This window comes from Fusarium oxysporum, chromosome VI (genome assembly GCF_013085055.1).
Source record: "Fusarium oxysporum Fo47 chromosome VI, complete sequence".
NCBI classification, from domain to species: Eukaryota; Fungi; Ascomycota; class Sordariomycetes; order Hypocreales; family Nectriaceae; genus Fusarium; species Fusarium oxysporum.
In genome coordinates this window covers 3,475,452-3,503,038 of record NC_072845.1, presented here as the reverse complement: position 1 = coordinate 3,503,038, position 27,587 = coordinate 3,475,452, and the positions used below count along the sequence as shown (strand labels likewise).

At 49.9% G+C, this 27,587-nt stretch overlaps 13 protein-coding genes across 13 annotated transcripts; 6 read left to right on the top strand and 7 right to left on the bottom strand.

Annotated features, from left to right (window-relative positions):
• Positions 1-275: 275 nt before the first annotated feature.
• FOBCDRAFT_226879 (uncharacterized protein) lies at positions 276-1,144 on the bottom strand. Its single transcript, XM_059609722.1, has one exon. The coding sequence runs from the start codon at positions 1,044-1,046 to the stop codon at positions 420-422; it is 627 nt and encodes a 208-aa protein (XP_059467394.1). The 5' UTR covers positions 1,047-1,144; the 3' UTR covers positions 276-419.
• Positions 1,145-1,891: 747 nt separating this feature from the next.
• Positions 1,892-2,389, bottom strand: FOBCDRAFT_275974 (uncharacterized protein; the record flags this gene model as incomplete). Its single annotated transcript, XM_054705149.2, has 1 exon — positions 1,892-2,389. The coding sequence occupies one exon, from the start codon at positions 2,387-2,389 to the stop codon at positions 1,892-1,894; it is 498 nt and encodes a 165-aa protein (XP_054561124.2).
• A 554-nt stretch (positions 2,390-2,943) lies between these two features.
• On the bottom strand, positions 2,944-4,957 carry FOBCDRAFT_226878 (uncharacterized protein). Its single transcript, XM_059609721.1, has one exon. The coding sequence runs from the start codon at positions 4,724-4,726 to the stop codon at positions 2,987-2,989; it is 1,740 nt and encodes a 579-aa protein (XP_059465193.1). The 5' UTR covers positions 4,727-4,957; the 3' UTR covers positions 2,944-2,986.
• A 3,494-nt stretch (positions 4,958-8,451) lies between these two features.
• On the top strand, positions 8,452-9,697 carry FOBCDRAFT_44027 (uncharacterized protein). The gene has a single exon (XM_031185765.3). The coding sequence runs from the start codon at positions 8,641-8,643 to the stop codon at positions 9,562-9,564; it is 924 nt and encodes a 307-aa protein (XP_031036900.2). The 5' UTR covers positions 8,452-8,640; the 3' UTR covers positions 9,565-9,697.
• Positions 9,698-10,078: 381 nt separating this feature from the next.
• On the top strand, positions 10,079-11,464 carry FOBCDRAFT_295256 (uncharacterized protein; the record flags this gene model as incomplete). The annotated part of the gene is made up of 1 exon (XM_031185766.2): positions 10,079-11,464. One exon carries the CDS (start codon positions 10,079-10,081, stop codon positions 11,462-11,464), a length of 1,386 nt encoding a protein of 461 aa, XP_031036901.2.
• A 377-nt stretch (positions 11,465-11,841) lies between these two features.
• On the top strand, positions 11,842-13,470 carry FOBCDRAFT_136572 (uncharacterized protein; the record flags this gene model as incomplete). The annotated part of the gene is made up of 1 exon (XM_031185767.2): positions 11,842-13,470. One exon carries the CDS (start codon positions 11,842-11,844, stop codon positions 13,468-13,470), a length of 1,629 nt encoding a protein of 542 aa, XP_031036902.2.
• Positions 13,471-13,640: 170 nt separating this feature from the next.
• On the bottom strand, positions 13,641-16,141 carry FOBCDRAFT_164061 (hint-domain-containing protein). Its single transcript, XM_031185769.3, has 3 exons — positions 15,999-16,141; positions 15,356-15,948; positions 13,641-15,306 (listed from the first exon to the last, which is right to left on the bottom strand). The coding sequence occupies exons 1-3, from the start codon at positions 16,002-16,004 to the stop codon at positions 13,689-13,691; spliced, it is 2,217 nt and encodes a 738-aa protein (XP_031036904.3). The 5' UTR covers positions 16,005-16,141; the 3' UTR covers positions 13,641-13,688.
• A 1,436-nt stretch (positions 16,142-17,577) lies between these two features.
• FOBCDRAFT_251515 (phosphoribosyltransferase-like protein) lies at positions 17,578-18,721 on the top strand. The gene is made up of 3 exons (XM_031185770.3): positions 17,578-17,749; positions 17,943-18,368; positions 18,418-18,721. The coding sequence occupies exons 1-3, from the start codon at positions 17,717-17,719 to the stop codon at positions 18,577-18,579; spliced, it is 621 nt and encodes a 206-aa protein (XP_031036905.1). The 5' UTR covers positions 17,578-17,716; the 3' UTR covers positions 18,580-18,721.
• Positions 18,722-20,241, bottom strand: FOBCDRAFT_226867 (uncharacterized protein). The gene has a single exon (XM_031185772.3). It carries the CDS (start codon positions 20,080-20,082, stop codon positions 18,793-18,795), a length of 1,290 nt encoding a protein of 429 aa, XP_031036907.2. The 5' UTR covers positions 20,083-20,241; the 3' UTR covers positions 18,722-18,792.
• Positions 20,242-21,277, bottom strand: FOBCDRAFT_226866 (oxidoreductase-like protein). Its single transcript, XM_031185773.3, has one exon. The coding sequence runs from the start codon at positions 21,099-21,101 to the stop codon at positions 20,424-20,426; it is 678 nt and encodes a 225-aa protein (XP_031036908.2). The 5' UTR covers positions 21,102-21,277; the 3' UTR covers positions 20,242-20,423.
• A 616-nt stretch (positions 21,278-21,893) lies between these two features.
• FOBCDRAFT_295251 (uncharacterized protein) lies at positions 21,894-24,292 on the top strand (the record flags this gene model as incomplete). Its single annotated transcript, XM_031185774.2, has 2 exons — positions 21,894-24,111; positions 24,162-24,292. The coding sequence occupies 2 exons, from the start codon at positions 21,894-21,896 to the stop codon at positions 24,290-24,292; spliced, it is 2,349 nt and encodes a 782-aa protein (XP_031036909.2).
• A 44-nt stretch (positions 24,293-24,336) lies between these two features.
• Positions 24,337-25,019, bottom strand: FOBCDRAFT_226864 (dolichol-phosphate mannosyltransferase subunit 3). The gene is made up of 3 exons (XM_031185775.3): positions 24,815-25,019; positions 24,698-24,766; positions 24,337-24,638 (listed from the first exon to the last, which is right to left on the bottom strand). Exons 1-3 carry the CDS (start codon positions 24,860-24,862, stop codon positions 24,477-24,479), a joined length of 279 nt encoding a protein of 92 aa, XP_031036910.1. The 5' UTR covers positions 24,863-25,019; the 3' UTR covers positions 24,337-24,476.
• Positions 25,020-25,590: 571 nt separating this feature from the next.
• On the top strand, positions 25,591-27,583 carry FOBCDRAFT_185648 (uncharacterized protein; the record flags this gene model as incomplete). Its single annotated transcript, XM_031185777.3, has 1 exon — positions 25,591-27,583. Exon 1 carries the CDS (start codon positions 25,691-25,693, stop codon positions 27,581-27,583), a length of 1,893 nt encoding a protein of 630 aa, XP_031036912.3. The 5' UTR covers positions 25,591-25,690.
• Between the last annotated feature and the right edge of the window lie 4 nt (positions 27,584-27,587).

Below are 27,587 nucleotides of genomic sequence, written 5' to 3'. Positions count from 1 at the left end.
TGCGAAGCATTCGTTGGGTGATAATGACGATTTAGTCTTCCATCTCTGGCCCGCTGTCAGAACTACCCTAAGGTCTCACAATGCTATTTGATCCTTTCATCACTTATGACTTTAGTTCTCTGTCAACCCATTGCTATTAGGGGCCTCGAGTCTCTTTGCGCCCCTGACCTGTGTAGGTCAATCGGCAAGCAGTAAGTGGCCTACAGCGAGGTCATCACAATAACAGCTCCGAACATGTCTAGGAACAGGTTGTCTAAAATCAAAGAAACTACCTGGTTGTCTATCTACCTTTCTAACATCTCATTAAGCTAGAGTTCTGTCTTTCTCTCCAACTGTATCAAGCCATAGGCCACCAACGTCCACCATGTTCGTCTCATCCCTTGTCTCCATCCCCCTACAACTCAATCGTGTGTCGCTCACTATTCTTCATGGGGTTCTTGCTGACGTTCCACAACATTAGCCGCAGCCTCCTGCTGCGTTACAGGAATATACCTCAACTCATCTTGAACAGCCGCCTCGAAGTGATCTTCCTCCTCACGAGTCCACTGTGGATTAACTGGCCAGCCCATGAGTGCTCCAATCACATCCTTATGAACGCCCCAGACCGAGAGTCTCCCGTAACGCTCAATCTCGTCCATATTCCATTTCGTGCCCCTCTGGGTTCGATTTCCCTTCTCTCGGACGTGCTGCCAGCATCTCATCGTCATGTCTCCTAGACTCTTCCAGCGGTAGCCACCGTAATTCGGGCCGATGACGCGTCGCAAGTTTTCTTCCCAGTTGTCGTTGACAATCGCCTTGCCTGGGATAAGCATCCCGGCTCCATAGTGATCCTCTGGGCGAGGTGTGTCCGGTCGTGGAGCTTGAGAGCTTGGAGGCATAGGACGGAATTCTTTGAAGGCTGGGGATGGAGGGGGAGGACCCATGGTGGGATCATAGACAGTACCGCTAGGATTGCGCGCGAGGTCGCTTACTTTCCTGTAGAAGTCGGTCGAGTAAATCTTGGCAATCATGCGGGCCTCCTCGTCAGGGACTCGTTGGTTGGGCATTGTGGTTTTAGTTCGGTGTAGTGGATGTGTTGTTGTGATGATATAGCGTCTTTGTTATAATGTGATTCTTGTGTTGATGGACCAGCACATTGTTACGGCGCCCAAAGCCTCCTTATATCACCTATTGTTGCGAGCGAACTGTCCATGAATAACTATCGCAGTGAAGGGATTCAGAGTGATGCAGTGGAACCAAGGGACTGCATATCCCATTCTGACTAGCTGCTAACTTTACTTCGCGTCTTATTCAGGGGGAGGTTCGAGGGTGATAATGCTATCGAAACGTCAGTTTGACTGTGATGATGCTGCCGAAACTCACGGCTGGCAACTCCCCGAGCTTTCATTCAGCGCATCAAGGACGGGCTGTAAGTTGACTCGCCGAAGTAGCCCAAAGCTTTGAGTGTCATTCACTATGCAGTCGAAACTGTACTGTCCAAAGTCTGAGATAGATTAGCGAATAAAACTGTCACCTCTGGCAATGCGAATAACTGGGGTCAACTACACAACCGATTGTCTGGCTTAAGCTATCGTAATAGTTAACATCGAGTACTCCTGGCTGAGCGTTCCTTAACGCTGCTAAGCCTGCCGCTCATCTGCCATATCCGAATCATGATCCTTCGTCGTCTCGTCCCATATCACCTATTCCGGGACTTTGCCTTCTTCCAATCCACAATCTCAACTTCCTCCAGAATCTCGTCTTCCTCCGGTATCTCTCCCTCCAGAGCCCCACCTCCTTCCAAAATCATCTCCTCATCGTCCATAATCTCCTAGAATTGCTTCTCGATCTTGTCCGTGACCGGGTCATCGGGAAACCCAATGAGCGCCTTGACAGTCGCTGAATCAACTCCCTACTGCGTCAATCTCGCAGCCTTGTCAAACTCCTCCTTGTTCCAGGGACGTCCGAGGTGATGACTTCCCTCAGGCTTGTCCTCAAGCTCCTCCTTGGCCTTGTTCGCCATGTCAGCGCAGTTCTCGTACTTGCCGACGTGCTCGGGGCCGAGGACGCGAGCGACGTTTTGCTGGAAGTCGTGGTTGGCGGGCGAGTCGTGGAGTGCAGGGTCAGCTTCCTCTGGCTCAGGGGCATACTCCTTGTCTGGGGTCTGTCGGGGCTTCTTGAAGGAGTACTTTCGGATAGAGTCCTTGATAGCAGCGGCGTCCTTGCGAGGGGAGGGCTTTCGGGAGGAGACTTTGAGGGCAGTGTCTCGAAGGGGTGAAGGACGAGGAGGAGGTGGGCAAGCATACTTTCGCTCATGGGGGGTCAGGTCGGAGACGCGCTTGTAGAGGGGGTTGTTGTAGAACTCCGAGAAGTCATCGTCGTCGTCGAGGTAGTTGTGCTGAGTAGACATGATGACGAGCTGTTACAGCGAAGGTTGTTTGTTCTCGGTGTAGTGTATTCTTGTGTTAATGAGGGTTGTATGTTGTGGTGGTTTGTGAAGAATAAAACCCCAAGGAGATGTGCGTGTGTGGGTGGAGGAGTAAAGGTTTGAGTTCATCCCGTATTGTTGTGGTGATGTATTGTTCAGGGGGGTGATGATTATTCGGCTTGCTGTTCTGTCACTGCTCTGGCAGTGGCAGCTGCGATGCCCTCGCAGTTCGCGCGGCTGTACACAAGGTGTCGAGCTGCCACTGGCTCCTTTCAGAGTTCAGCCGTGAAGGCCTGAGGATAGAACTCTGAGACTTTGAAACTCAGCGATGGCTAACATTCAGGTTACTGGGCGTTGAGAACCATCCACTGAAGTTAACCTGGCCCCAGGGAGCAAGAAAACTTCTTATATTAAATCAGGATCCTAAAATAAACCGGTATCAAGGTATGCTAAGATATACTAAACTTACCTAAGTTTTGTCATCACTTAGAAGAGAGGTCCTAAGTTTTCTTGCCTCCTCTTGCCTACCGAGGAGTCAAGCATCATTCGTTGTTACAAAATTAACATTAATACCTGCGCTTAAATATCAGATCGCTCAACATGCAAGTATATGTCCCCAACGCCTGCTCCATCCCTACTCCTCTCCCTTCTCATCGACGCAACACTCGTCTTGACAACCTTCTCGATCGCATCACCGCCACACACAGCGACAGCAACATTACCCGGTACACTACCAACAGCCGTTCTGATGAACATCGCGATCTCGGGTCGACCGTCTGTATGTTCGATAGCCGAGGCATGCGCCCCATCAAAGTCCATGTCCATCTCCTCCTTCAGCAACTGTTCTTCTCTTCCACTCTCCGACGAGGCACTGGAGTCTATTGAGAAGCGCTCCAGTTCGACACTCGGTCCTCTCGTGGGCTCTTCGATCAATCTTTCACGACTTGCGTTCGCGTCATCACGAAGGACGGCATCGGAAACAGTACCAGCGCCCTTCGTAATGGCGACTTGAACATTCACAGATATTCCCATCTCCTTCGCCCTCGACAGCACGCGCGATACACGCTGAAGATATGGTTCCGCATGCGCCTTCCGACGAACAATATACAAAGCGTTGATCTTACGAACACACCCGGGCGATTGTGTCGAAAGCAAATCTTCGAGAACAGGCGTGGTGAACGATCCTCCCGTCGACGCAGCGACAAGAACAACATTCTCATACTGCTTCCAATTAGGCACCGCGCCAAAAGGTCCTGTTACCATAACCCTCATACTCCCATTATCACCCCTTAATCCCGTCCTTCTCGCCCAATCATTAAGATCCCTCGTCAATCCGGTCTTCGTCTTGACTGTAAGCTGAACATCCTGACTCTTGCCTTCAGAATCCGGAATATTAGCAATCGTAAACGGATGCGGTGTCTCCCATCGAAAAGTTGGCGACCAAATCAGAACATGCTGCCCAGGCTTCCAGAGAAATCCAACGTTTCGAATAGTCATGACCGTTAGTTCGTCGTCGACTGCTTGAATACTGGCGTCGTATGCATATCGTACAGATGGATTCGCCGAAACCCGGAGCCGAAGATTCCGCCAGATCGGGTTCGCCGAGCGTGTTACTACATCGTACGTAAATACGCCCACGGCGCACCAGATGCTGAAGAGATGGTGGTCTGGAACGTGAAGGACCAAAAAGACGAGAAGCAGTACGACTGAGATGATATGCTGTGCCACGAAGAGTTCGTACTTCATACGTCGGAAGAAGGGTAGGGTTGACACAACCGTCCAAGCTAGGATGAACCACGCTCCAATTCCTGGGAGTACCATCTTGACGGTCTTGATCTCGGTCCAAAAGAAGCTGGCGGCTAGCCATTCCCATGCGAAGAAGCCGCCGTGTATGGTTGCGCTTGCGAAGAAGACCCTTGATGCCCATCGGTGAAACCAATTGAGCCTCTCGTACGAAGTTCCCAGTAACAGACCAATTGGATTGACGCGCACAGCTAGGAGGAAGGGTAGTGAAGTCTGTGTTGCAGTTATCCAGGCTGCGCGAAACGCAATGCGCTCGTGGAAATTGGCGTCGTGGTGAATGGACTTGTATGTTACAAGGCCCGCCACGAACGCTGTGTACGCGACAACGACGATTGTCTTGCGAACTGGGAAAGTCGCTGACCAAACTGGAAGTCGAAATACTCTTGATGCAAGTGCCTTTGGTGCATCTACCAACTTCTCTACCCTCGAGATTGACGTATCTGAACTGGCCCCAGCATCTCTTCTTTTTATCCTGGAATGTCTCAGCCCTATCCCTTCGTCATTTTGAGTCAACATACCGTTGTTTAGCGATGAAAATAGAGATCAATCGTGAGACAGAACCAATTATCAACACCATCGCCAAGACATACCAGTAAAGACACGCGAGAAAGTGCTGTCTCACTGAATCTTCACTCTGATGTCCATGACCGTGGCCATGCTCCTCCTCTTCGTGACCGTGTCCATGACCGCCGTGTCTTCTTAACAAATCCATTACGATAACATGAAGAAGAGGAAGAAGTGAGATGCCTCGTGTTGGAATGAGAGCTAGCTTAGCCAGCAGGGTAAGGTTAGATTACGTGATGCGAAATCTCCGGATGGGCCGGGTTGTAATTGGTGGAGGTGTCACTAGATGCGAGGGAATCTTGCTCAAATGGGCGCAGCCACTGAAGGTCTGGAAGGCATTTACGACGGCTAATTCTACGGAGTAAGTAGGCTGTGCTCAATTGGTAGAATGGTCTTGAGCATTGAGATGGCTGAACTTAATCTCAGCTTTGTGATGATGCTATTTTGGGAGCACTACCCTATACCACTGTGGTTTGAAAGATGGGTTTACGAAGTGAGGAGTGAGGCTTTCCGAATAATATCTTGTCGGCGATTGGATAGCTCGTATACGGCGTCCAACAAGGTAGATCGAGTATCTTAGTTGTTTGGGACCATTGTGCGGTCCTCGTCAGGAAGCAAGAAGACTTTAGACCATAAAATAGGATGCCAAAATCAACTCATTAAAGAGTCCTATAAGCTCGTACTGATCTTTACCTTAATCTTTTGTCGCTTAGGATCCAGGTGTCAAGCTCTTTTACCTCGCCTACCTTAAGCAGCATGCTGAACAACATCAATGCGGTCAAGGCAGTTTCCATTAATTGGACGTCTGGAGCTTCTGCATCTTATGATTGGGCAGCATTTACGAAAGGGAATTCGTTGACCAAGCCGAGAGAGACCAGTCACAAGGACCCCTCGAAGTCCCTAAGTATCGCGATGTCGCCGTCCTGACTGGTGGCTCTCCTTCATGCTCAAGGTCAAGATGCCCAGAAAGCCCAGACTAACGAATTCCTGATCCTCAGTCCCATCCCCATTGTATTCGTAATGTATTCCCGAGGTCTTCACCGAATGTCATGACGCAACACGCAAGCAAAATCGCATTGACCGACGTCGACAAAATATCCAACTCATCACCTGCAAGGCGTCCAATGTCTCAGCCCGTATCAACATTCTTCCACATTCCCAATCACCACTGCCATTCTTAACACTCTCTGCTGATCACCCACCCGTAACCGGCTTCACTTGTGCACATGACCAAGCCACCGATCGTCAAGGTGCATAAACAGCGTCACATTGTTAAAAAAAACATGTGAAGTTCAATTTTCGCAATCGATACGACTCTATTGGTTCCGATGTCGGGCGCGTCATCTGTCTCAAACAACATCTCTTTAATGGGCATAAGGAAAAGATAGGCGTTTATAAAAAGAAAGGGTTTTGGAACATGCAGTGATTTGTTGGTGGTTAGAGATTAACTTGCAGCTTTTTGAGGCACAGCTCGTAGGTGGCTGTCTCTTTTTTCGTTCCTGGGCGTGGCACCCCAAGAGCCCCCAAAGTTATCATGTGCAGCACGAGACCTCTACCACGACGAGGAATGGTCATGCAAAAAGAGAGTGTTGTCGTTTTATTGCATCAGATGCACAGAAATCTGATCTGGATGAAACCCTCGGCTGCTCATCCCATCTTCACATGCTGCGAAATACACTGATGATAGGTGCTCGATGATTCAGGCACAGGCACAGGTACAAAGTGAGTTGTCATGCATCTTCTATTTCTGGGGATCCCCCATCAACAGGTTCCAAGCGCTCGCCAAGACCTTTACCCCATTCACGATTCCTCTCGTAACTGAACCCCATTTTCAGCGACGGCGTCAAAATACCTTAGTAGCCACGGGAAGACCCGGCGTACAAAGAGAGGTCTGTGTTTCAGACGCTGGGATCACACCCCGCGATTGAGTGATTTTAGGCGCTCTGTGAAACTGGTCTGTGACTTCTGGATCGAAGCTGATCAGTGCGAAAAAGAACGGACGAAAATGAGACCTTGGATGATTTGCATATCAGGTTCAGCTATTGACGGGTCGATTGTATGCAGGCATGGATGGGTTATGCATCGGTATTTGTGTCCCACTTGATGTTTGACACGTGGATACCTTGAAGCGTACTGAACTTGAGACTGTGATCATGAATATCACTCAGTCGGCTTTGTGAGTACATTATTCAGCTACTATGGATGGCAAGGCTTCAAGTCTTGTGCAATCCTACAGAGAAACAGAGCACGGCGTAGAGAGTGTAAACGCCAGCGGACGGACCGACAGAAAAAAGGCGCAGCAACGCGAGAGCGGGCCGCCCAAAAGCCAAGTCCCAATTAACCCCTGTCGCTCGCCTGCGTGACGTGGGACCAACCCTGCTAGACCCCTTCTAACTTGTTTGTGTCAAAAGAGGTGTAGAGGAAAAATTGTCAGTCCCTGCAGACGTGATCGATAGACTGCTTATTCCTTCAAGCGTTTCGGTATGTTTGTTCCGTAACCCGCCGACTTGTGCTGTTCCTGAGCTGATAAAAATACAGAGGCGAGGAGGAGTCAGACACTAGAGGCGGGCATCATGCCGGACCACCCCCAGACACTCGGACTCTTTTGTGTCGGGGGATACAGTGATACAAGCCCATGTCTCTCATTCTCACTCTCATGAAGCAGAGCTGAGCATGTGAAGATGAATATCCAACACTGGTCCTACAAGCCGTCCACGTCATATGATTCCCTGCTTCACATTCCATACCTTCATATAGAAACATCCTCAATATCTTCCCATCGTCTCTGCACTTCACATTTTCGCTTTTTCTCGGTCCACCTCTTTCTGCAAAGCCCCATAACTTCCTTTCTCTTCCGGTCCCGCAGCCGATCGTCAACGCGCAAAGCCGTCGTGGGTCATACCGCAACTCCACCAATTGAGTAACAAAAGAGCTCCACTGGCCTGCCAAAGTTTGGGTAAGGTGATATTTTTCTTGTGGTGATCGGTTGACGGTTTGGACTAACGGGATGGGCTTGTTGAAGAGAGAAAAAACAGGACCGAAATTGACTAAAACAACGCACCGCTTGAGATCGTCAATACCATTCGATTCGGGATTGTTGACGTGTGATAGAGTAAGGCAGAGCAGATTGAGAGTCAAATAGACAGACACTCATATTGTGTTTGTCTACAATCACTGTGTAGCTGCTTAAGCTTATTGTTACTCATAATTAACCTCACCTCACTCCAACCCACCAAAACACAAATACTACCCGGCTTTTACTCCCGACTTTCCCACTCACTCACCATTACAAAACATTATCCACTGTCAAAACACCAACTCGTCCTATTCATCAACGCTATTCCTTAGGTACATGACACCACCACCGTCGTGCATATCCTTTCACCGCCCAGAGGCCAATCCAACACCCCTGGTCCCCAGCATCCCGCTTAGAGCCCCTGCTAGGGCCCTGAACTTTTTCTCGACTGGGGGGTTCAACTCAGGTTAAGTTAAATAACAAGAGAAGGCAGACCGCAACTTTTGGTTCTTGTTGTTTCTCCCGCAACCAGGTTTTTTCGCCTTCGCTTCGCTTCACCGCGGAATAGAAGTGGAAAGCCTATCCCCTTTCTCCTTTTTTATATATTCATTACTTTGTCTCTCGTTTTTTTGTTGGTGACTACGGACCTTGGCTGGACTGGGTCGGAGATTGTGTCTGCCGTTCTTGGGGGATTATTAGTAAACGGGTGCTGTTGTGAATACCCTCTACCTCATCATACACCCATTTACCTTCTTTTACTGGAACGACACACAACACACTAATCTCACCTTCATTCACCTTGCCTTATACTTCGACTGGTCAGCCTGGTATCGTCGGATGTTCGCCCATCATGGAGGAAAGGTCTGAGTCGCGAGCTTCAGGTACAACATACCATAGCTTCGCAGACACGGAGTTGTTTGAACCCATGTCTCCCCCTCGACCACCTGTCACCCACGATACAACCAGTCTTCAACACCTCGAGCATCTTCAACATGAGCTTCAGCGCCAGCAGTGTGAAGCTCCGAGTAGCAGGGACTGGGTGAGAGAGCGTCGACCTGGCACAGCAAAGATGCAGCGACAGGATTCGGGCTATGAGTCAAACACGCCCCGACGAACCTCTACTTCTAATACTTCCCACGGCGGGTCTACTAGTAACAACGCTCACCTTCTTGTTGGCCGACGCTCGTCAAATGGTTCTTCCAAGGATGGTAGTGGGAGTGGTAGTAGCAACGGCTCAGGAGTCAGATCTCGTTTCCGAGATCGTCGCCCTTCACTCCGTCGAGCAGCAAAGACTCACCCCGTTCAACCAACACGCACATCCAACCAATCCCTCCACCTCGTACGCACCGCAACAGCTACTTCTCCACCCAAGCAATCCGCCGCATTCTTCCACTTCCCATCGCCAGATCCCATCCAGCTCGCCGACACCGTTCCCGACCGCCGCGTTCAACCCACGCCCATTCCCTCACCACCGCCTCAGACAACACACTACTGGACCAGCGACCGCACCCGCCGTCTTGAGTACGCTGCCATCGACGCTGCGACGCGCGGCGTGAAAGGCTGGGTGCTCAGACATCTTGTCCCGGATTGTTTTGTGTCGTGCGAGAATAAACATGTCTCGTTCGATGATGATTCGGGCAGCGTGAGAAGGTATAGACTTGAACTTGAGGATGATCATGCTGAGAAGGCGGGAGGAAAGTCTGTGCGGCGACGCAAGGGATGGAAATTCTGGCGCCGCAGAAAGGTCGATGCTCAACCTACGGCCTACATCTGAACAAACCCAACCACGAACAAAGAAACACCCCTACACCCGCATATCACATCGCATCGCATCGTTGGCGTTATATACCCGTTGGCTTTTACATCGAGTTAATTTTACAGAAGGACACCTGCATGATACAAGAAGATAATGATTTGATAGCATTCGGAGCGAAAGAAGGAAAGAAAGTATGATCTAGATGAAGAGATGTTGCATGAAGCTTCTATTCTGGTGAGGGAAGTTTATTCTTTATTTATTTTATTTACCTGCGAGTTACTATTTACCAGATACTTCGGCATTTATTACTATTTATACCATAAGCATAGTTAGTATTGTTTAAAGACAAGAATGATTGACTTTTAGGCAAACATGTTCAACCTGGTGAGGTCCGTGACCCGTTGTTCTTTGTTCTCCGGGTGTTAATAGCTTGGACCGAGCGTTGTTCAAGAGCTTGATGATGATATAATGACCGGGCCTCTCAATTGACCGACCAATTTCTGAATACTGCAATTTTAACAGCCGATTCATAATGTCAGAGCCGCCGATCTGCAAGAAACAGCTCATGATGCTCATCTCGCCGAATGAAACGCCGGCCACGAGCCGCTCCGCTTCCGAGGGCCCACTCCGGAGGTCAGCTTCGGAGCCTTGTCAAACGATACTCCCAACCCGGCGCAAATCACTAGAATTTGTGGCTCCACTGGCCAGGGAGGAGGAAATTGATCGGGAGGTGGAAAAAGTTCCGATGAGTCTTGCGAGGATTGTTGTGAATATGCAGGAGCATTACGCGGCGGAGTCGGAGGCTGAGAGACAAAGAACAGAGGAGTTGGCGAGTCAGAATGAGGAGATGATGAGGAAGATGGGTGAGATGGAGAGGAGACTGCAGATGCATGTTGTTCTCATGGATGGATTCGTTGGGTTTATGAGGGATGTGAAGGAAAGGAAGTTTGCAATTGGCGGAGGTGCTGAAATGGAGATTGCAAAGGCATTTGGGGGAGAACATCTTGCTGAGGTCAGAGGGCTTGTAGCGGAGAATTACATGCCAGTTCAACAAAGCGTGGAACAACCGACTACTGAGACTATGGTCTTTTATGATGAAGGTGAGGTTCAAGAAACAGCGGAAGTCATTCGACACGTGAGCGTTGATGAATCACCATCAACGCTAGACCTGGAAGCACCTCCTGTACGAAGCACTGGACGACGAGCACCAAAACGCAAGAATCCCCCTTTGAGGCCACATCGAGAGGTCAAGCGACAAACAAAGGCAACTCTACGGAGTGTTCGACTTCGCAATACTTCATCGTGGACTGCCATCAACACGAGGAATTCTCCGTATGCAGGGGCTGACTTGAGCGGTGGAGAGGACAAGGACCTTGACTTCACTCCTGATCCTGAGGTTGAAGAGGAGGAGGAGGATGAGGAGCAAGAGGTGGACGATGACAGTGACGATAAGACGGAGGATATCCCAAATGCCCCAGCAACACCATGGTCATCCCTCTCAGACGAAGATCTCGAAACAACAAAAACACGATACTCCGCCCCTCGCTCCGTTGCATATCGGTACGCCAGCGGTCCACCCAGACGCAAGTTCAAATACCACCGCATGCCCAAGACCGTCGCATTAGTATGGCAAGAGTGGAAGCACGGCAGCAACGGAAATCCATCGATTCAATCACTCGAAGAAAAGTACAGCACGAGATGGCGAATGGGAACGTTGCAGGAGCGCAAGTATGCGAGTAATTACGTTGGTGTGAGACAGAAGGTTGTGAGAAAGGTGGAGGAAATGTGTGAGCATAAGGGATTGACGCCGGAAAAGGCTTGTGAGATTTTGGATAGACGGGTTGATGGGAGGATGCAGTTGCTCATGACGGCGTTGAGGAAGGGACAGGATCCGTTGGTGGTTATTCCAAGGAGGTAGTTGAGTGAGTCGGCGATGTTGGTCAAAGAGACAGTTGACTTGAATCAGAAGTGAACATTGTTGAGTGAGTAAGTGAACAAGCGAACAAGCCTCATTCAGGTGTTGTTACAGAGAAGTGTTCGCTGGCCTGAAAGACAGGTCCCTTTCTTCAATGAACGACTTCTTTGACACCCCCTGCAAAACCGACCATTGCTTTATCTTCACCACCTGAACAACAATACACCTGCAGAACATGATCTATCATTTCGCCCACAGACCTCAGTACCAATCGTTAAAAGCACTTCACCATGCCATTCTCTTACTTTATCAGCTTCAATCAGTCTCTCGAAGCTACACAACACGTTACTCACTGACATATTAATACACGCTCCAACACCATGTGCTACATACAGGTCATCCACATCACGCGCTGCGAGACCCGTCGTCCAGCAATCATCAACACTACTACCGGCGAAACAGTCTACCATCCGCTCGAACCACCTGGGAACTGCGAGCACCACCGGCCATTTCGCGACGCAACATGTCCTTACCATGGCGACTGCTGCTCACCCGGGCAGATCTTCTTCTGCAATGCAAAAGATACGCGGGATATATGTCGTGGAAGGCAGGCCTACCACATAAATATTCATCCTCACTACATGTACGAATCCGGTGTACTACACCAAATGGAACCCATTGAGGATTGGGCGATCCTCGAGATGAACACGGATGTTTTCGCGTACGAGGAGGATATTCGGTATCAGTTCTTTGAAGCCGGCGCGGCGATGTATGAGCTTGAGCAGGACGCCGAGAAGCTTGTTGAGTATATCCTCCTCAACCAGACAGGCTGTCCCGAGGAAGAGGCAGATATGTTCATTGAACATGGCGATCTCTACGAGATGTGGAGTGAAGCTCATCATCAGTTTGTGGGATTGATGGAAGCGTGGGAGATTCTGGCGAATGTAGGCTGTATGGAAGTCTGCCCAGCTTCTCTCCTGCGCGTCCATCCCTGGCGAGATTGCTTCCAGGAATGTCATACGCTACAGAAAGGGTTTCCGCAATTCAATTGTATCCCGTTTGCTTGGGTCGATAATCTTGACCGGCAGGATGATATTCTGCGATGGCATCCTTATTACGCCCAGTACCGAGCTCCTCGTCCTGAACCTGCGAAGGAAGACATTCTTTGGACATCGCCTACGCCACCTAACACGAGGCCGTATTCTTCTAAACCCCCTGCTACGTGGGATCCTGAAGATCAGGAGAAGATTGAGGTGCTGCCTTATCCTGGACAATGGGCGGACGTGTTTGATGACAAGGCTCGACGACTGGCTCGGATTGAAGCTGAGCCTTCTGGGCAACCCAATTCATCGCTCTCGTCGAGTTCGGGACCAGAAATTCCTCCGTGGGTCATTCCTTATGGTCAGGAACCGGATATGGGATGGCAGGATATTGATTGGCACAACTGCACTACCATTATTGAACCGCCTATGAGCCCGAAAACTCTTCCTTGCGAGGGAGTGGTCCAGCGGATAATGCCTCCCAAGGACAGTTACATGAGCCCTAGGGACGTGCCTAAAAGTCCGACAGCTCTTCCATGCAGGGGAGAGGCTGAACAGGCCATTCCCCCGTGGCAAACTCAACCCATATCTAAGGAAGTCATGCCTAGGAACCTGTTTAGCGATCAGCACGAGGCTCCATGGAATGATTATAGCTTCACTGGAACGGAGAAACCGGCAGAGCAGGAGTTTCTCCATGTCCCTTCACCAGTGGAGGATCTTCAAACCATTGCGCCTAATGCAAAGCAGAGCTTGAAGAGGAAGAGTGAAGAGGATTTGTATGGGGAGATTGAGAGGAAGAGACCGAAGGGGGTGGAGGAACCGGCAGAGCAGGCGTTTCTTCATGCCCCTTCACCAATTGGGTATCTTCAGATCGCTGCATGTAGAGCGCTGGAGACACTGAAGAGAAGGAGTGAAGATGATTTGGACGGGGAGAATGAGAGAAAGAAGCCGAGAATTTGTACTATTTGAGGAGTTCATGGAGTGGATTTTGGGAGTTCTAGGAGTTTAGGGGCCTAGGAGTTAGGGAGTTAGGGAGTTCGTGTGTTTGGGATAAAAGGTTGGGATAAAAGGGATTGGGCATGGCATAGATTGTGAATAACATATAAAAATGGTGGGAAACATATGAGCAGTTTGATCGTGAGAAAAGTGATTGTCTCTATTGATGCTTTACGAATACTGATTATCGTTTACTTGTTGGGCTGTCTGAAGCTGGTGACCAGACCAGTTTCCTCGTCCCTCTCCACACCACCACCGATGATGATCCCGTGTGCACGGCGTGGAAGACTCAACAAACCCTTACCAACAGCGTTATAGTCCCCAAAGAACGTATGAGCGCGAACATCAGATCCCGTCGTCAATCCGTGTCCCAGAGTTACACCCCACATATCTCCAACGCGAATAGCATGCGCAAAAGAACTAGCATCGCGCTCCAGAAGAACAGAGTAAATACATCCAGTATACATCACAACGCCATCAGCTTCGTTGGCGGGAAAGCCCCAGCGTTTTCCGTCGGAAGACACAGGATGCCACGGTGTGACGAGAACTTTGCCCACGCGACACAGGATCTCGCTCTCGACGGGGGTTTTGAGAACCATGGCAACACGGCGCGAACCACGAGGTGTACGGACTTTCATGCCGCGGCGAAGTTTTCGGATCTGCACCGTTCGTCCAGAAGCGAGTGCGACGACTGTGGAGCCTGCGAAGCAGACGCCGCTCGAGTTGCGGTAGGAACTCATGCTGATGCCTGTGGATGAACCTCGTGAACGACCGCCTCTAGCGTGCACGTGTCGTGAAGGTTCGGGGGCGGGGAGATTATCGAAGATTTGGTCAAGTGCGTCGCGGCAGGAGATGAATAGAGGGCTTTCAGTGCTGTATTGAAGAGGGCCGGGGTCTTTGAAAGAGTTGCAGACTTGGCGGGTATGGGCGTTGAGGAGAGATGGGAGGAAATGACATCCCCATCTGTTGAAGTATTCTTTACTTTCGATAGCCATGGAAACTTGACCTTGGGGTTCATCGGCTGATACATCTTTCATGAGAGATTGGTTCTTCACGTCGTCAAAGTTCTTGGCGGGAAGGGTATCGATCCAAGTTCGGAGGTCTTCGCGCTTATTCTTCATACCCCGTGTGATACCGTGCTCACCATCTACCCCAATAGGAAACATGGTCGAGATGAAGTTACAGATTAGAGACCTCGACTCATGGTATGCGATCTCAGAGGCAGGTAGGTCGCTGTACTCCAGAATACTTCGCTGGTTACTTGCCATGGGGATGAAATCAGCGTCTTTTGACAGCATTGACTCAAGGACCTTGCGACTCTTGAGACAATCCCCAGGCTTGACGTATGTCAAATGCGCATCGACAAGAGCGCGAGTTGGATTCTCTTCATTCAGGAACTCAAGTTCCTTGAGACCATTAGTGCTAAGAAAAATATCGCGAGACTGTCCAAACTGCAGATTCCCCAGGTTTATCGTAAGCTCAACCTGGCTATCTTCCGAGTCATCGGCAAACACAGGGACGATCTGGTCCACGGACGGCCCAGTTGTCTCGTATAACTCCAAGGGCCTGGTGTATGAGAGCTTGAGAACAGCGCGAGTTGCGAATGTGCTCTGGAGGTTTGCGACAGCGTGGACGAATACTGTACCGATCATACCGGCATCAGGGATAAAGGCGTAGTTGCCGCCGCCAATCTCGGCGATGGACTTGAGAAGGCCGGAGCGGAGACTGTAACCGAAGCCGAACGTGTGGATTGAGGCTGGGAGGGGTCCCATCGCGCGGATCTTGGGGACGAAGCCTGCTGCAGGGTTCCTGGTCAAGGTGAGTAGGGGCGATTGAGGGGAGATGAAGGGGGACTTACATGTGGTTTGGCATTCCGTCGGTGAGAATCATGATGGCAGGGACGTTGGTAGATGACTCTCCAGTGTTGAACAACTTGATACCGTCAAGCAAACCCTGCCAGAGATTGGTGGCGTCAAGAGGTTTCATGCTCTTGACATTCTTTAGCGACCGAGCTTTGTTCTCTTTGTTCATAGGGATAAGAGGTTGAAGAACCTTGGCCTTGGAGGCAAAGGTGACAATACCAAGACGATCGTTCTCGTTCATTGACTCAATAATAGTAAGCGCAGCATGCTTTGTGAGGTCAAGAACAGATAAACCATTGCTCTCGTCGCTTTCTCCAGGGACAGGCGCTGCAGATACCATGGATCCAGAGACATCAATGACAAGGACGATATCGCAAGGGACATGGGGTATCTTGACGGATGGTTCTTTTGGTGGTTCGATCTTGATCAAGAGACCTTTTCTATTTGGTACAGGCTCTAGACGAAGAATCGCATCTTTATCTGAGATGGTCCCGATGGGTTGAACCTGTTCCTTTTCGGAAGTTTCTTGGGGCTTCTCATCATTGGTGCTCTTAGAGCCAGTGATGAGACTGCGAAAGATGGGTACTCTCTGCATATTGTCAGTAGACGGTAGTCCTTGGAAGACTTAATGGTACGTACAACCATGATGGGCTATTACTACCGTGTCAAACGGATGCTAGATCTCAGTCTCAATGAGATTAGAAGAAAGAGTTGAGATGCTGAGTATAAGCTGACTAGACAGCGAAAGCTAGCATTTTAATAAGTAACATGTTCCCAGTGAACGCCAATCTTGGGTCCTACAGAAGGATTGTATGAGTCTGACCGATTGTAAGCTAACCCCATGTTACGACCCGCCTGTCATATCGAACGGACCACATGGCTGTACCCATGCTCGCCAAGGTGATTCGCCAGGCAGATTGTTTGGCCGCACGAATACGGAGAGATAGCATTGACACTAAAGAGACTAATGTTGAGAGATTGGAGAGATATGTCTGCCTTAAGATGGCTCCAGATTGTCGGATCCCTTTGCGGGCGAAACAGTGTTTCATGGGCTGAGCTGGTGGGCCAAGGCAGACATGATACTTGCCCGAAACAGGTAAGACTTTTGTGAGGAGGGGGCTTGTGGTTGGCCGTAGTGGCACATGGCGGACTGCGAGGCATCTCCAATGTTGCGGGGTAGACTACCTCGTGGGATTGCGTGTAAGAGGCTGAGGGTCAGCAATAGAAGCTTGGACATATTTTGGGACTATTGATCAGTCTAAAATTGGATATTTGAAGAAATAGGAGCTATCTCATGGGTTGTATGTTTGTTGAGTTTGTTGTCTTGTGAAGCAGGGTAGGCAGCAAGCTCCTGCGATGAAAACATGCCAACTACACTTGAAGTCATGATTGTTGGCTCATAATGACCAGTGATTGCTCTCACCGTCACAAACTCAAAGCTTGAATAGAAATACGAGCTGAAAAGGCGTGTTCGATTCTATTCCTAATAAAGAGATGCGCAGCCATGGTGACCGGTTGCGCAAATGATGTTTGTTCACTAAGGCAGTTCCGTTGCAGCTAGTGTAGGACAATTTGTGCCCTATGGGAACGCAACCATGGTCGCTGTAAATACTCGACCTTTTATTCGTGGATGCAATCTCAGGCATACACATAAAACCCCACTAATAGCAGTCCCAGGCTGCAATTCTGATCATTGGGAAGAGTGATACAACAGTTGCTCTTTGCAAGTGGTCCCCCTATACCATAAGTTCCATGGAGTGGAGGTTCGAATACCTACAGAACAAGGAGAATGACATGAATTCTCGGTCGCAAGCCAGAGTGTAACGCACTTGTGTATCTTTTCTAACATTAGTCAAGTATATAAAAGGCAATGATCTAAAGACAAGGTGGACAGTAAATAAAGTCATGCCTAGATCACTTTGCCAACCTACTTACACCTTTAGCTTCCAGGCACCAAGAGCTTGGGCCTTGGAGCACTCTTCCCTCCTTGAGGCATTCTCTCCTGTAGAGATGATCTACTCCTCATCTGCCTAGTTATCATTATTATATACATTTTACGAATATTCTTGGGTTTCTCGGATTTAATTAAGGTCTTTTTTAAGCATCGGCGGACTCCGAATATTATAGTGGATCCGTCCAGCGATGATGTGGAGATGTCTAAAAAATTGCCTGAAGATCCCAAATTCTTGCAGGCGCGGTTGCCTCGGCCCTACTTTTTTTTTCTTTTCCTTCTTTTTTTTCTCCTTCCTTCTTTTTCTTGGGCATTAATATCTCTTCATCTGTCCCCGTCGCAACTCTTTCATTTCTTTCTTCTATATCCTAGATTACGCTCCGTGCGACGTGTAAATACCGCAAAAATGGTCGAGAAGCTCTACGTCACATACAACGATGTAAGGACAATTTACCCCGCCACCCCGCCTTGATGATGGGTTGTGATGCGCATCATGAAAAGTCCAGCTATGCGACAGTATCACGAGCTGGATGGAGCACTGTTTGCTGGCAGCAGTGCAATAACGCATAAATCTCTGATCACTAGCTATGACACAAGATACTCCAAAGTTCAGTTGCTGACAGCTACTCCAGGTGCACAAGATGTGCCAAAAGTCCGCTGAGAAGCTTCTCGCCGACTTCCAGCCTCAGCTTCTGATCGCCATCGGTGGCGGTGGTTACGTTCCCGCTCGAATCCTCCGATCTTTCCTCAAGAAGGCCGGCTCTCCCAACATCCCCATCCAGGCCATCGGTCTCTCTCTCTACGAGTCTCTCGGCAACGATGAGGTCGAGGCTCCTGGCACAAAGGTCACCCGAACACAGTGGCTCGACTTGACCGCTCTCGGCGAGATGGAGAACCTCGTCGGAAAGCGAATCCTTATCGTTGACGAGGTCGACGATACCCGAACAACCCTCGAGTACGCTGTTAAGGAGCTTGAGAAGGATGTTGAGATTGCTCGTCAGCGCATGGGCGAGGGCGCTCCTGCTCCCAAGACCGAGTTTAGCATCTTTGTCCTCCACGTATGTAGCACGGTACCAAATTTACAAGTCCAAACTAACAAAATTATAGAACAAGGACAAGCCCAAGAAGGGAAAGCTCCCCGATGACATGCTCGCCACCCGTTACTCCGCTGCCGAGACTGTTGGAGACGTCTGGATCAACTACCCCTGGGAGGCCATCGACATCGACGAGCATGACAGGAACGCCAGCCTGCAGACCAAGAGCAACTAAGTGTTTTCTGGGAATTTGGAGTTGGGAAAATGGCGCACAGATTTAAACGAGATATCATTAACATGATGAATGAGATTCCTGAACTATCGGTTCAAAAGATTACCTATACAATGTTGCTACCCAAACAGCATCAGACACAAACCAGAACACGCTTGACCTAAAATGCGATAAAATCTTGCGCCTGCTAACATCTCATACACTAGATGCCCGATTCTATGTCGCCTTCCTCCTCCTCCAGAACTTCAGACTTATTCTTTTCAATTTGTCCTGGATCTCGTTCATAACTGGACTCGTGCCTGGACTTATGAACGTCAGCTTGCGAATGAAACGGGTCGGATAGCCCTTGACGTATTCCGTCGAGTTCTGTGCCAAGATCTTTTCGCTCGCCATAGCGTACGCCAAGGTGAAGCTCTCGTAAGCACACATCGCCAGCCAATACTGCTCCCCAACGGCCTTGTTTCGGGTTATCGGAGATCGCGGCCATACTGAGTTGTCATAGACAGCTTTGGCCATCGTCTTTGTTTCGTCTTGGCCTGATTGCAGAGGCTTGCAGTCGCCAAAGTTGGTCATCCACAGCTTCATACGATTTCTCTTGTCAGGTGCAAGATAGAACTTGACGCCAGCTGCATCTAACCTGCACTCCCAGTGAAGGATTGCCAGAGCTATGCCCATCTGCTCACACCATACTTCCAGGGGCTCCTCTGCCTCGCGCATGAGCTGATCGAGATATACGGGGCGGGAGAGGAGTCTTGCGCTTGTGGGGTCTTTTGGAGGTGACATTATGCCGAGATGGACTCGAAGCCTGACATTTGACAGGTTCGGGTCATTTTTGACTGACTCGCGAATACTGGGATCGAGAAATGTGTCGACAAGAGCGCGGACATGGACCGGGTGGAAAGGTGGAATGAAGCTGGTAACATATCCTGCTGTTGCGATATCTTGTCCTTCATGATCATGCTTGATAATCTCGGACTCAAAATCCGGGATGCAGAGCTGAGCAGGCCCATCGAATCGCCTGGGACGATACTTTCCTTTGTTCTTGTGACGACGTTCTGATCCTGTGCTTCTTTGTGATGGAGCCTCTTCGTGTACCTCATAAAAGTCCCGTGTCGCTAGGTCCCATGCGAGACGTATTTTCTTTCCGACGGATATATGGTTTTTCACCTCCTTCGTGATAGCCTCAAGATGGTTGGATATTTTGGCGGCATATTGTCTACATCCGACTTGGACTGTGTGTATTTTTGAGTCGTTGTGGGAGGGCGGCTTTGTGAGTTGGTATTCCGCTGGAGAGCTTAATGTCCAGAAGTACCAGTAGATGCCGCCGTCGTAGGAAGCGAGTTTGTCGGGAGGACAGACCCATTCTGTGCTGAGAGTGTATTTGGGGTCTCTTCTCTGTGTCTCAGTCGTGTTGTCTACTTGTGTAATTAGGGTAACGACGTCAGGGAGGCGGTTCATTGAAGCGAGCAGCATGGTGTTATCGGGAGTGTCTGTTTCGCCAGCCATGATAAAGAGGTTGTTGAGGTTTCGCGGGGTCAGAGTGAAATGGTTTGCTCGTGCTTAGGATAAACGCCCTTGGGCTGGATGTGAATCGTGGACGAAGCAGAATATGTTGAGGGTGCAAAAGAATTGGCAATAGAAACGGACCAGCGCGAGTCTTATATACCAAGTCCAAAGTTTGCGATATCAAAGTTCTCCCATTCTGAAAGTTTATAATACAGATGTTCATGTCTATAGTCTAATCATCAACTCTATCATCCAAAACCCCAATAAATAAAATGCAAAAAAGGGGTATAAACTTTTCCACCGTGTCTCAACCCAACTAACCTTTCCAACCCACACTTCACTCAGTTCTTCTCGGTCCTTTCACTCTCATGCCTCTTCTTCAAAAGCTTTTCCGTCTTCATAAACTCTCTAATCCCAACTGGCAAATCCGCATACAGCTCCTCGTCCCAAAAGTCCTTCGCAATCTTGGCCTTGCCGACCTCTGGCGCGACCCAATTCGACTCTGACCCTCCACCGTCCGAATCCACATATCCCTCGTGTTTTCTCAGCGCAGCTTGTGCCTCTGCGTTCTTGAGCTGCCACTCCTCCAATTCATCGCGGTACTGGTCATACACGCAGTTCACACAGCCGCTCATGCAGCAATTATCCGGCTCAACGGGCTTGGGCGGTACGAGAACGCCAGCTATGTATGTCGCTTTTGCTTGCCGTGCTGCTAGGCGCTCGTCTTTCTCCGCAGAGCCGAAGAGGCGTGAGCCAAAGACTAAACGTGCTTTTTCTTCTGGTGTTTGCACAGCGGTTTTCGTGGGGAACTCGGATTGCACTGAGGGGTCTGCTGTTTTAGGGGGGACTTCTGGTTTGTCGATTGGGATTTGAGAAGGGTTGTTGAGGATTACTTCGTAGTATGGACCAAGGGAATTGCGCTGCGGCCAGTCTTCTATGCGTTTTGGTGCGGCGCTGACGATGCTTCGTGAGGGTATTAGGGGCCGTAACCGAGGTAGTAATCTGGACGGTAATGACATTGTGAATCGGCGCTTTCTAATTGATATCTATACGGGTATGGTGAGAGGGGTTTTCGGGTGTTGAGAGAAGAGGAGTGGCGGGCGAAAAAGTGAGGAAGTTGGGTTGGTAATGCAAATAGCGAGAGCCGAGAAAGTTGGTGTTGAGGGTCGGAAGTCCGTCATTTTTGCCTCGGACGTCATCGGCTGGGGGTGAAGCTAGCGAAAACTGGGGTGTGTGGGGGGCGGAATGAACCTCTTATATGTGAGTTGAGATTCAATTTCGTGATAACTTTAGAGTCAGGATAATTTCAGAGGTTGGCCTGTGTACATAGATCTGATACTCAAACTTCCAGTTGTAAGACATACTTGGTTATGTAGTCAGTCTGCACCATCAGGACTTGAAGGCCCGTGAGCGCTCCCAACAATGAAGAGGCACGTGATTATTCAAGATACTGGGCTGTGAAATCACCTGGGGTTGTTGCTGGCTCTGTTGCTGGCTCTGTCATTATTATTCACTTTGAACTTCTTTGGATATGAACACACTAATATGGTCTCAATAATAGCGCTTTTGGTCTTTCTGCTGTCAGCTTGCAGCCCCCGGGTCTTTGGAAGACATTTGTGTAACCTCAATCCACATTTGGCATCGCGAAAACAATTTGCCCGTTTCGGTAAGCGGTGAGGCCCACTTCCGCAGACGCGATAGGATCACTTAAAGTAAACACGAACCAATGCGACCACCAATTATCCTCAAGACAATCCAACATCGCCAAATGTTATAACCAAGGTCCTTAAATTGCACTTAAATCAAATACAATGGAAGAATCTGCGCCAAAGCGACGGCGTACTTCGCCGCGCACTTCTCTAAATATCGGCGCCTCTGAAGAACCCGCGTCACCGCAGAGAAGACGGCCATCATATGCATCACCAACCAAAGCAAGCATGTCACGAAATAACCCTGAAGCATTTGAGCGCCGACGATCAAGATCACCACAAAAATTACCGAGTGCTAGAGCTTCGGGTCAATTTACTTTTGATAGTCCTTCAGAAGCTCTTGCAGCGCGCTTGGCGACGAGTAGGATTGTTAGCGATGCTCCTACTCCTACGCGCCCTGAGGATACGACGCCAGGATCGATTAGACGTGTGGGAGGGGGAATGGCTTCTGCTGCGAGGAGGACGTCTTCGAGAGCGGGTGCGAGGGCGGAGGAGGATGATTTTAATCCGTTTCGAGGGAAGGTCTTGAGAAGATCACCGCAGGCTGGGATTAGGATGGATGTTGATGTGCCTTCCGCTTCGATGCCAGAACCTCAGCTTGGATTGCCTTCGGATGAGCCTATGGTTGAGCCTGAGGAGAACACTCCCATTCAGTCTGAGGAACTTGCGCCTGCGGAAGAGACGTCGCCAGCCAAACCCCCATCAGCGGCTGGAAGTCCGTCACCAGCTCGGTCGCTTTCTTCATATAACCTTGAGATCCCGGCTCGATCTTCATCTCCCATCAGGTCACCTTCGCCAGCTGAAGTTGCCCCGGCGCCAGAGCCTGAAGTGGAGGAAGAACTGGAGGAAGAGTCTGAGCAAGGAGTAGAACAAGAATCAGAAGCGGAGCCGGAACAAGAATCAGGGTCAGAACTAGAAGCCGATCCCCAGCCTGATCCCGAACCAGAACGAGACTCCCCGAGTCCACCACCACCTTTGCCAGATTTCTCATCCTCGCCCCCGCCAGCTTCAATGCCGCCTCCAAGAATACCACCGTTGGTCCAACCGAACTCGCAAGACGCCGCCCCATCAGCCTCACAACCAGTACCTCGACTACCACCACGCGATACAGGACCACGAAAGAGCTTCCAGAACAGCCCAGTTCGATTCCGAGAGTTTTCACAACGAGATTCGCCATTAGCAAAACCACCGTCGCGTCTGTTGGAGAAGCCAAGGAAGAGCTTCGCTCAAGCCGGATCAGCGCTGAGAGAGCAACCGCCTGTTAAAGCCAAAGCTACAGAGGTTAGACAGCCCCGAGCCTTTGATCCAGATGCAGAGAAGAAGAAGGAACGGGATAGAGTTCAGAGGGAGATCCAAGATTTGAAGAAGGACCTTGAAATTGCGCGAAAAGAGAACGAGCGCATTCGTTTGATGCAACAGTCTAGTCGCACCCTTGCACCGACAAATCAAGACGAGGTCATCAGCCTCATCGAGCGCCACCTGATGTCTACTGGTACCGAACAGAGTAAAACAGCATCGCAGCAATTATTACAAGCGGCGCTGAATCCCGCCGCCCTGTTGCCTTTCAGCAAGCCTACAGCCCCAGTGGTCCGACCATCTGTCGAAGAGAAGCAGCCTGATGTCAAGTCACATCATCCCGTGGCCATGACAGCAACAGAGGAGCTGCCCTATCTTGAACTTTTTACTCCATTCTCCATGACATCCAACACGTCCGTATTACCAGAGGCTGATGGAGAGCCGTTGAGGCAACATTATTCCATCACACTTCGATCACGCGAGATACCGGGAATCTTTACAGCCAAGATTGAGATGACAGTCAATGCCACAGACCTTACGGTTCTTGATCTCGGCGTCACAGCCTTGGAACCAGCTGCAAATTCTGAGCTCGGTCCTTTCATTCGCAAGATCTGCACAGGTGACTGCAACCGTTCCATGCAACGCAATATCGGCATCCTTTCGTGGGCTATGGGTGAGTGGCTTCGAGTCGCTATCGATAGAGCAGTCTTCTGGTGCCAGTTGGAACAAAGTCTAGGCTCGAAAGACGGTGTATCGGAGGCTGCAGCTCGAATGCGCTCAAAGAAACACAGACGCAGGAGGGACAGTGGCGAGGACTCGGATGAGGATGAGCCGACACGAGTAGAATCTGTCAAGAAAGCAGACCTCATTCGCTGTTTGGGCCAGCAACACTTCGATATATCAATTCCGTACGGCGATGCAGAGGAGTCAGGCTCAACGGTACGACTGGGATGGAAGACCGAGTTTGACTGGACTGGAGAAGCGCAAACCAGGCTGGCTGTCCTGGTTGGCGCCCCAGGAAAATGTGAGTACGCGCATGACACCCACGATGTAACCAATTACTGACGATCACAGGGCACCAAACAGACGAACGAGGATCACTTGCAAAGATCCCCAAACTTTTTGAAGAACTTGTACACGGACACGAAGAACCCGGAACAGCTGTACGAACAATTATAGCACTTATTGCCGGAGAGCAATCATGATAGAGTCCATCTAGATGGCAAACCTCACAAGGATAGGCGTATGATGTGTAGAATTCCTCTGCGCAGGTCGCAAGAACAAGATACCGGATTATTGTAATTAAAGTTTTGTAAACTCATCTACCAATCCCCCCTAACCCTTCTATAGCCGTTTAGATCATCGTGTGTGTAGGTGCTTTTCACCAATTTAGTCGACAGTGACGCCGAGCTGTCGGAGCTCAACCTTGGCCTGCTCAATCTCCGCCGTGAGCTCCTTGTGTGCGTTGGGGACGTCGTTGAAGGTGAGGATGCCGAAGCCGAGACGGAAGAGGAGGTATGCGCCGAAGGAGACCAGAGCCCAGAAGGGGAGCTGCAGAAGTGCGGATTAGATAATTGACCATAAGGAAGTCTGTTGGGGAGTTGACGTACAACAGGGACGATCTGCTCCTGGATCAGAGGAGGAAGAGGGATGAGCTCAAGGAAGAGCGCAAGGTAGAGCTGTACAGCGTTAGTTGAATTCCACCGAGACATTCAGACAAGACATACGGAGGAAACCAAGAGGGCGAGAGAAATGGTCTGCTGAGCGCGAGTCATCTTGGCGGTGTTAAAGAGCGTGGTGTTGGAATGAGCGCGGGGGAGGAACTGTGATGGTATCGTGGTGCTTGAGGAGACGTGTCAGGGGTGCGCGTTGTTGGAGTTCTTCGGATGACTAAGATTGGGTTAGGTAAGCAGCTAGAGACCCCAACCTACCCTACATTAGTAGTCAGCCCCCGGCTGAGAGAGGAAAGAAAACTTAGGATCTTTTTCCTAGATGATAAAAAGACTTAGGTAAACTACCATAAACTTAGGCGACTATTTGATGTGCTTATTTTGGCATCTTTCATTAAGGTCTCAAGTTTTCTTGCTCCCTGAGGCCCGGCTCCAGGCCGGGACGCCTATTACTCGATCCGAATTGACGTTACAACTTGTTATTTTCCTACAACATTATAAAATCAATAAATAAAGAAGTTTACTAAGCCTTTATTGATACTACCATTAAAAAATTCTTTTCCTATTAATTAAAGTCTGGTCCCACGAGGCCAACCAAGAGTCAGCAGGCCTTACTTCAATTCCATAGGTAGTTGCCCAGTTTGCTCCGTCAACTTGGCTGGTAATGACAGCAGCTCCTCACTGGCCGGCTACACTTTACTTCGCCATACCGACCTTCATTGAGTAGAACAAATACCAACCCTTGCGCCACCGACGTGTTGGGTCTAGCACATTGTTTAGCTAGGTAGTTACCTGGTGTCCCGTGCATATACCCGTCTTTCTGCCGCTTAAGTCCCGAAAACTAGGTGGAACGACGGCCATTTTCCTTTCAACCTCCAACTGTTTCTCCCGCACCTTGATCATCTTTTGATTTGCTCTATTTTCCACGGCCCCATGTATCTGAAGCGTGGTATCAAGCGCCAGTCTTGTGACTTTTGCTTTCGGCGCAAGGTCAGGTGCGATTGGGTGTCTCGTCAATCCGAAGGCCATGCTCAATGTTCGCATTGCCACATAAGACATATAGCTTGTACTGCAAATCCCGACAACCGCGATCGAGCCAGACGGAGCATGCGCCTTGATGCCCGCCCTGCTGCTGGCCGGATCCCATCCAGTCCCGATGAGGGGCAGGCGACCGATGGTGGTAATCCTCCTGGCAGTACCAACGGCACCAGTCTTGTTAATAAGGAGACCATCTCCGTCCTACCCCAGACTCAGGCGTCGCCTCTCGAATCAAGCGTACAATATCCAGCTGTTGACTCTGAGTCTGCATGGCAAGAACTTAGCTGGGATCTGGGAGCCGAGAGTATCTCGTTTCTGGACAGTGTCTTTACGCACGACTATAACTTCGACAATATGCCTAACACTCCTCAGATATACGCCAGCGAGGAGGCCGCAGGTGCTTTGCAAAACCCTTATGAAATCCTCGAGCTTGATCCGAGCACTCTAAAAGCAGCTATTGACGCTTACTTTGACCTGGCGTCGCTAGCTATTCCGATACTAGACCGAAACGCATTCCAGGCTGACTACTCGAGCCACAGAGCCAGCCCTGCCTTGGTGTACGCTGTCGCATGCCGAGGATGCCCCTTCATATCGACACTGCAAAAGTGGCCGGTGCAGCAGCAGCTGGCGAGCGAGTTCAGACGAGCATGGCTCGAGGCACGATCAGCCGCAGGGGACAAGCAATCAATCAGACTGGACGACCTCGAAGCTCTGGCTCTCATGGTTGACTTTGCCTACGAACCAGCTGAGGATGTCAACACATCGCTCCATTCACAGCTTGGCAGCCTTTTCCTAACACACGACTGCCTGGTCCTCATGACACTCCAGTATCAAATTCTTTGCCACGCGTCCCTACCGGAAGGCCTCTCCGCACCTCTGCATGGAGCAGAAGAGCGAAAAAGGTTGCTTTTCTGGTACGTGTATGGCAAAGATGCGTTCCGCGCCCTCGACCAAAAATCTCCGTCTCGTATCAGGGACGGCCATACTGAGATTGTCGAGCAACTACCAGAGCATGAAGAGAGAACATATCTAGATGCCATACTCGCCCTGGCCATCATTGCAAGAAAGATATACCACGAATTTCTGGGTGTTGCTGCTGGACATGTAAATGTCAGCCACCAAGATGTGGTCAAGTTATACGGGCAACTGGCGGAGTGGCGTAGGACATTGCCCCCGTACTTGCATAGCGACACTGAACGAGACACCAGCCTACCTGCTGACCGCGGTATTGGGAAACTGTCCCAAGTGCGCCAGCTGCAACAGGCTGTCCTTCTGTTTCTCGAACACAACTGCTACATGCAGATCGAAAGATGTGCTTCAGAATGTGGGATAAATAAACCTATCTCATTAGAGGCGGTTATGCTGAATCACCTTATCGAATACCAGACCTTGAAAATGGCGAACGAAATAATAGAAGCTGCTACATGGCTCCAGTCACAGAACATATACCAGAACACACCTCAAGGCACTGTTAAATATCCCCTGATTGACCTTTCCCCAGACATTCTGCGCGATATATGTGCTGGCACTGCTTATTGGCTGAGCGACCGTGGAAAGAAACTCGTGAATTTCAACAAGGCCTCCGTCAGTAACCATCTACAAGATCGCGCAAGTCACGGGGATCACTCTTTAACGCAAGGGACCGAAAGCTTTGCGGCAGGGGCGGCATTATTGAAAGATGTCGTGGCAACTGCAGGATCGCACAAGGATACATCACGCTTGGTCGAGAAGTTGGATGAGCAGCTCTCGTCTTTCAAGGAAATAATCAAAAACGCCAACAGAGGTTGATGAA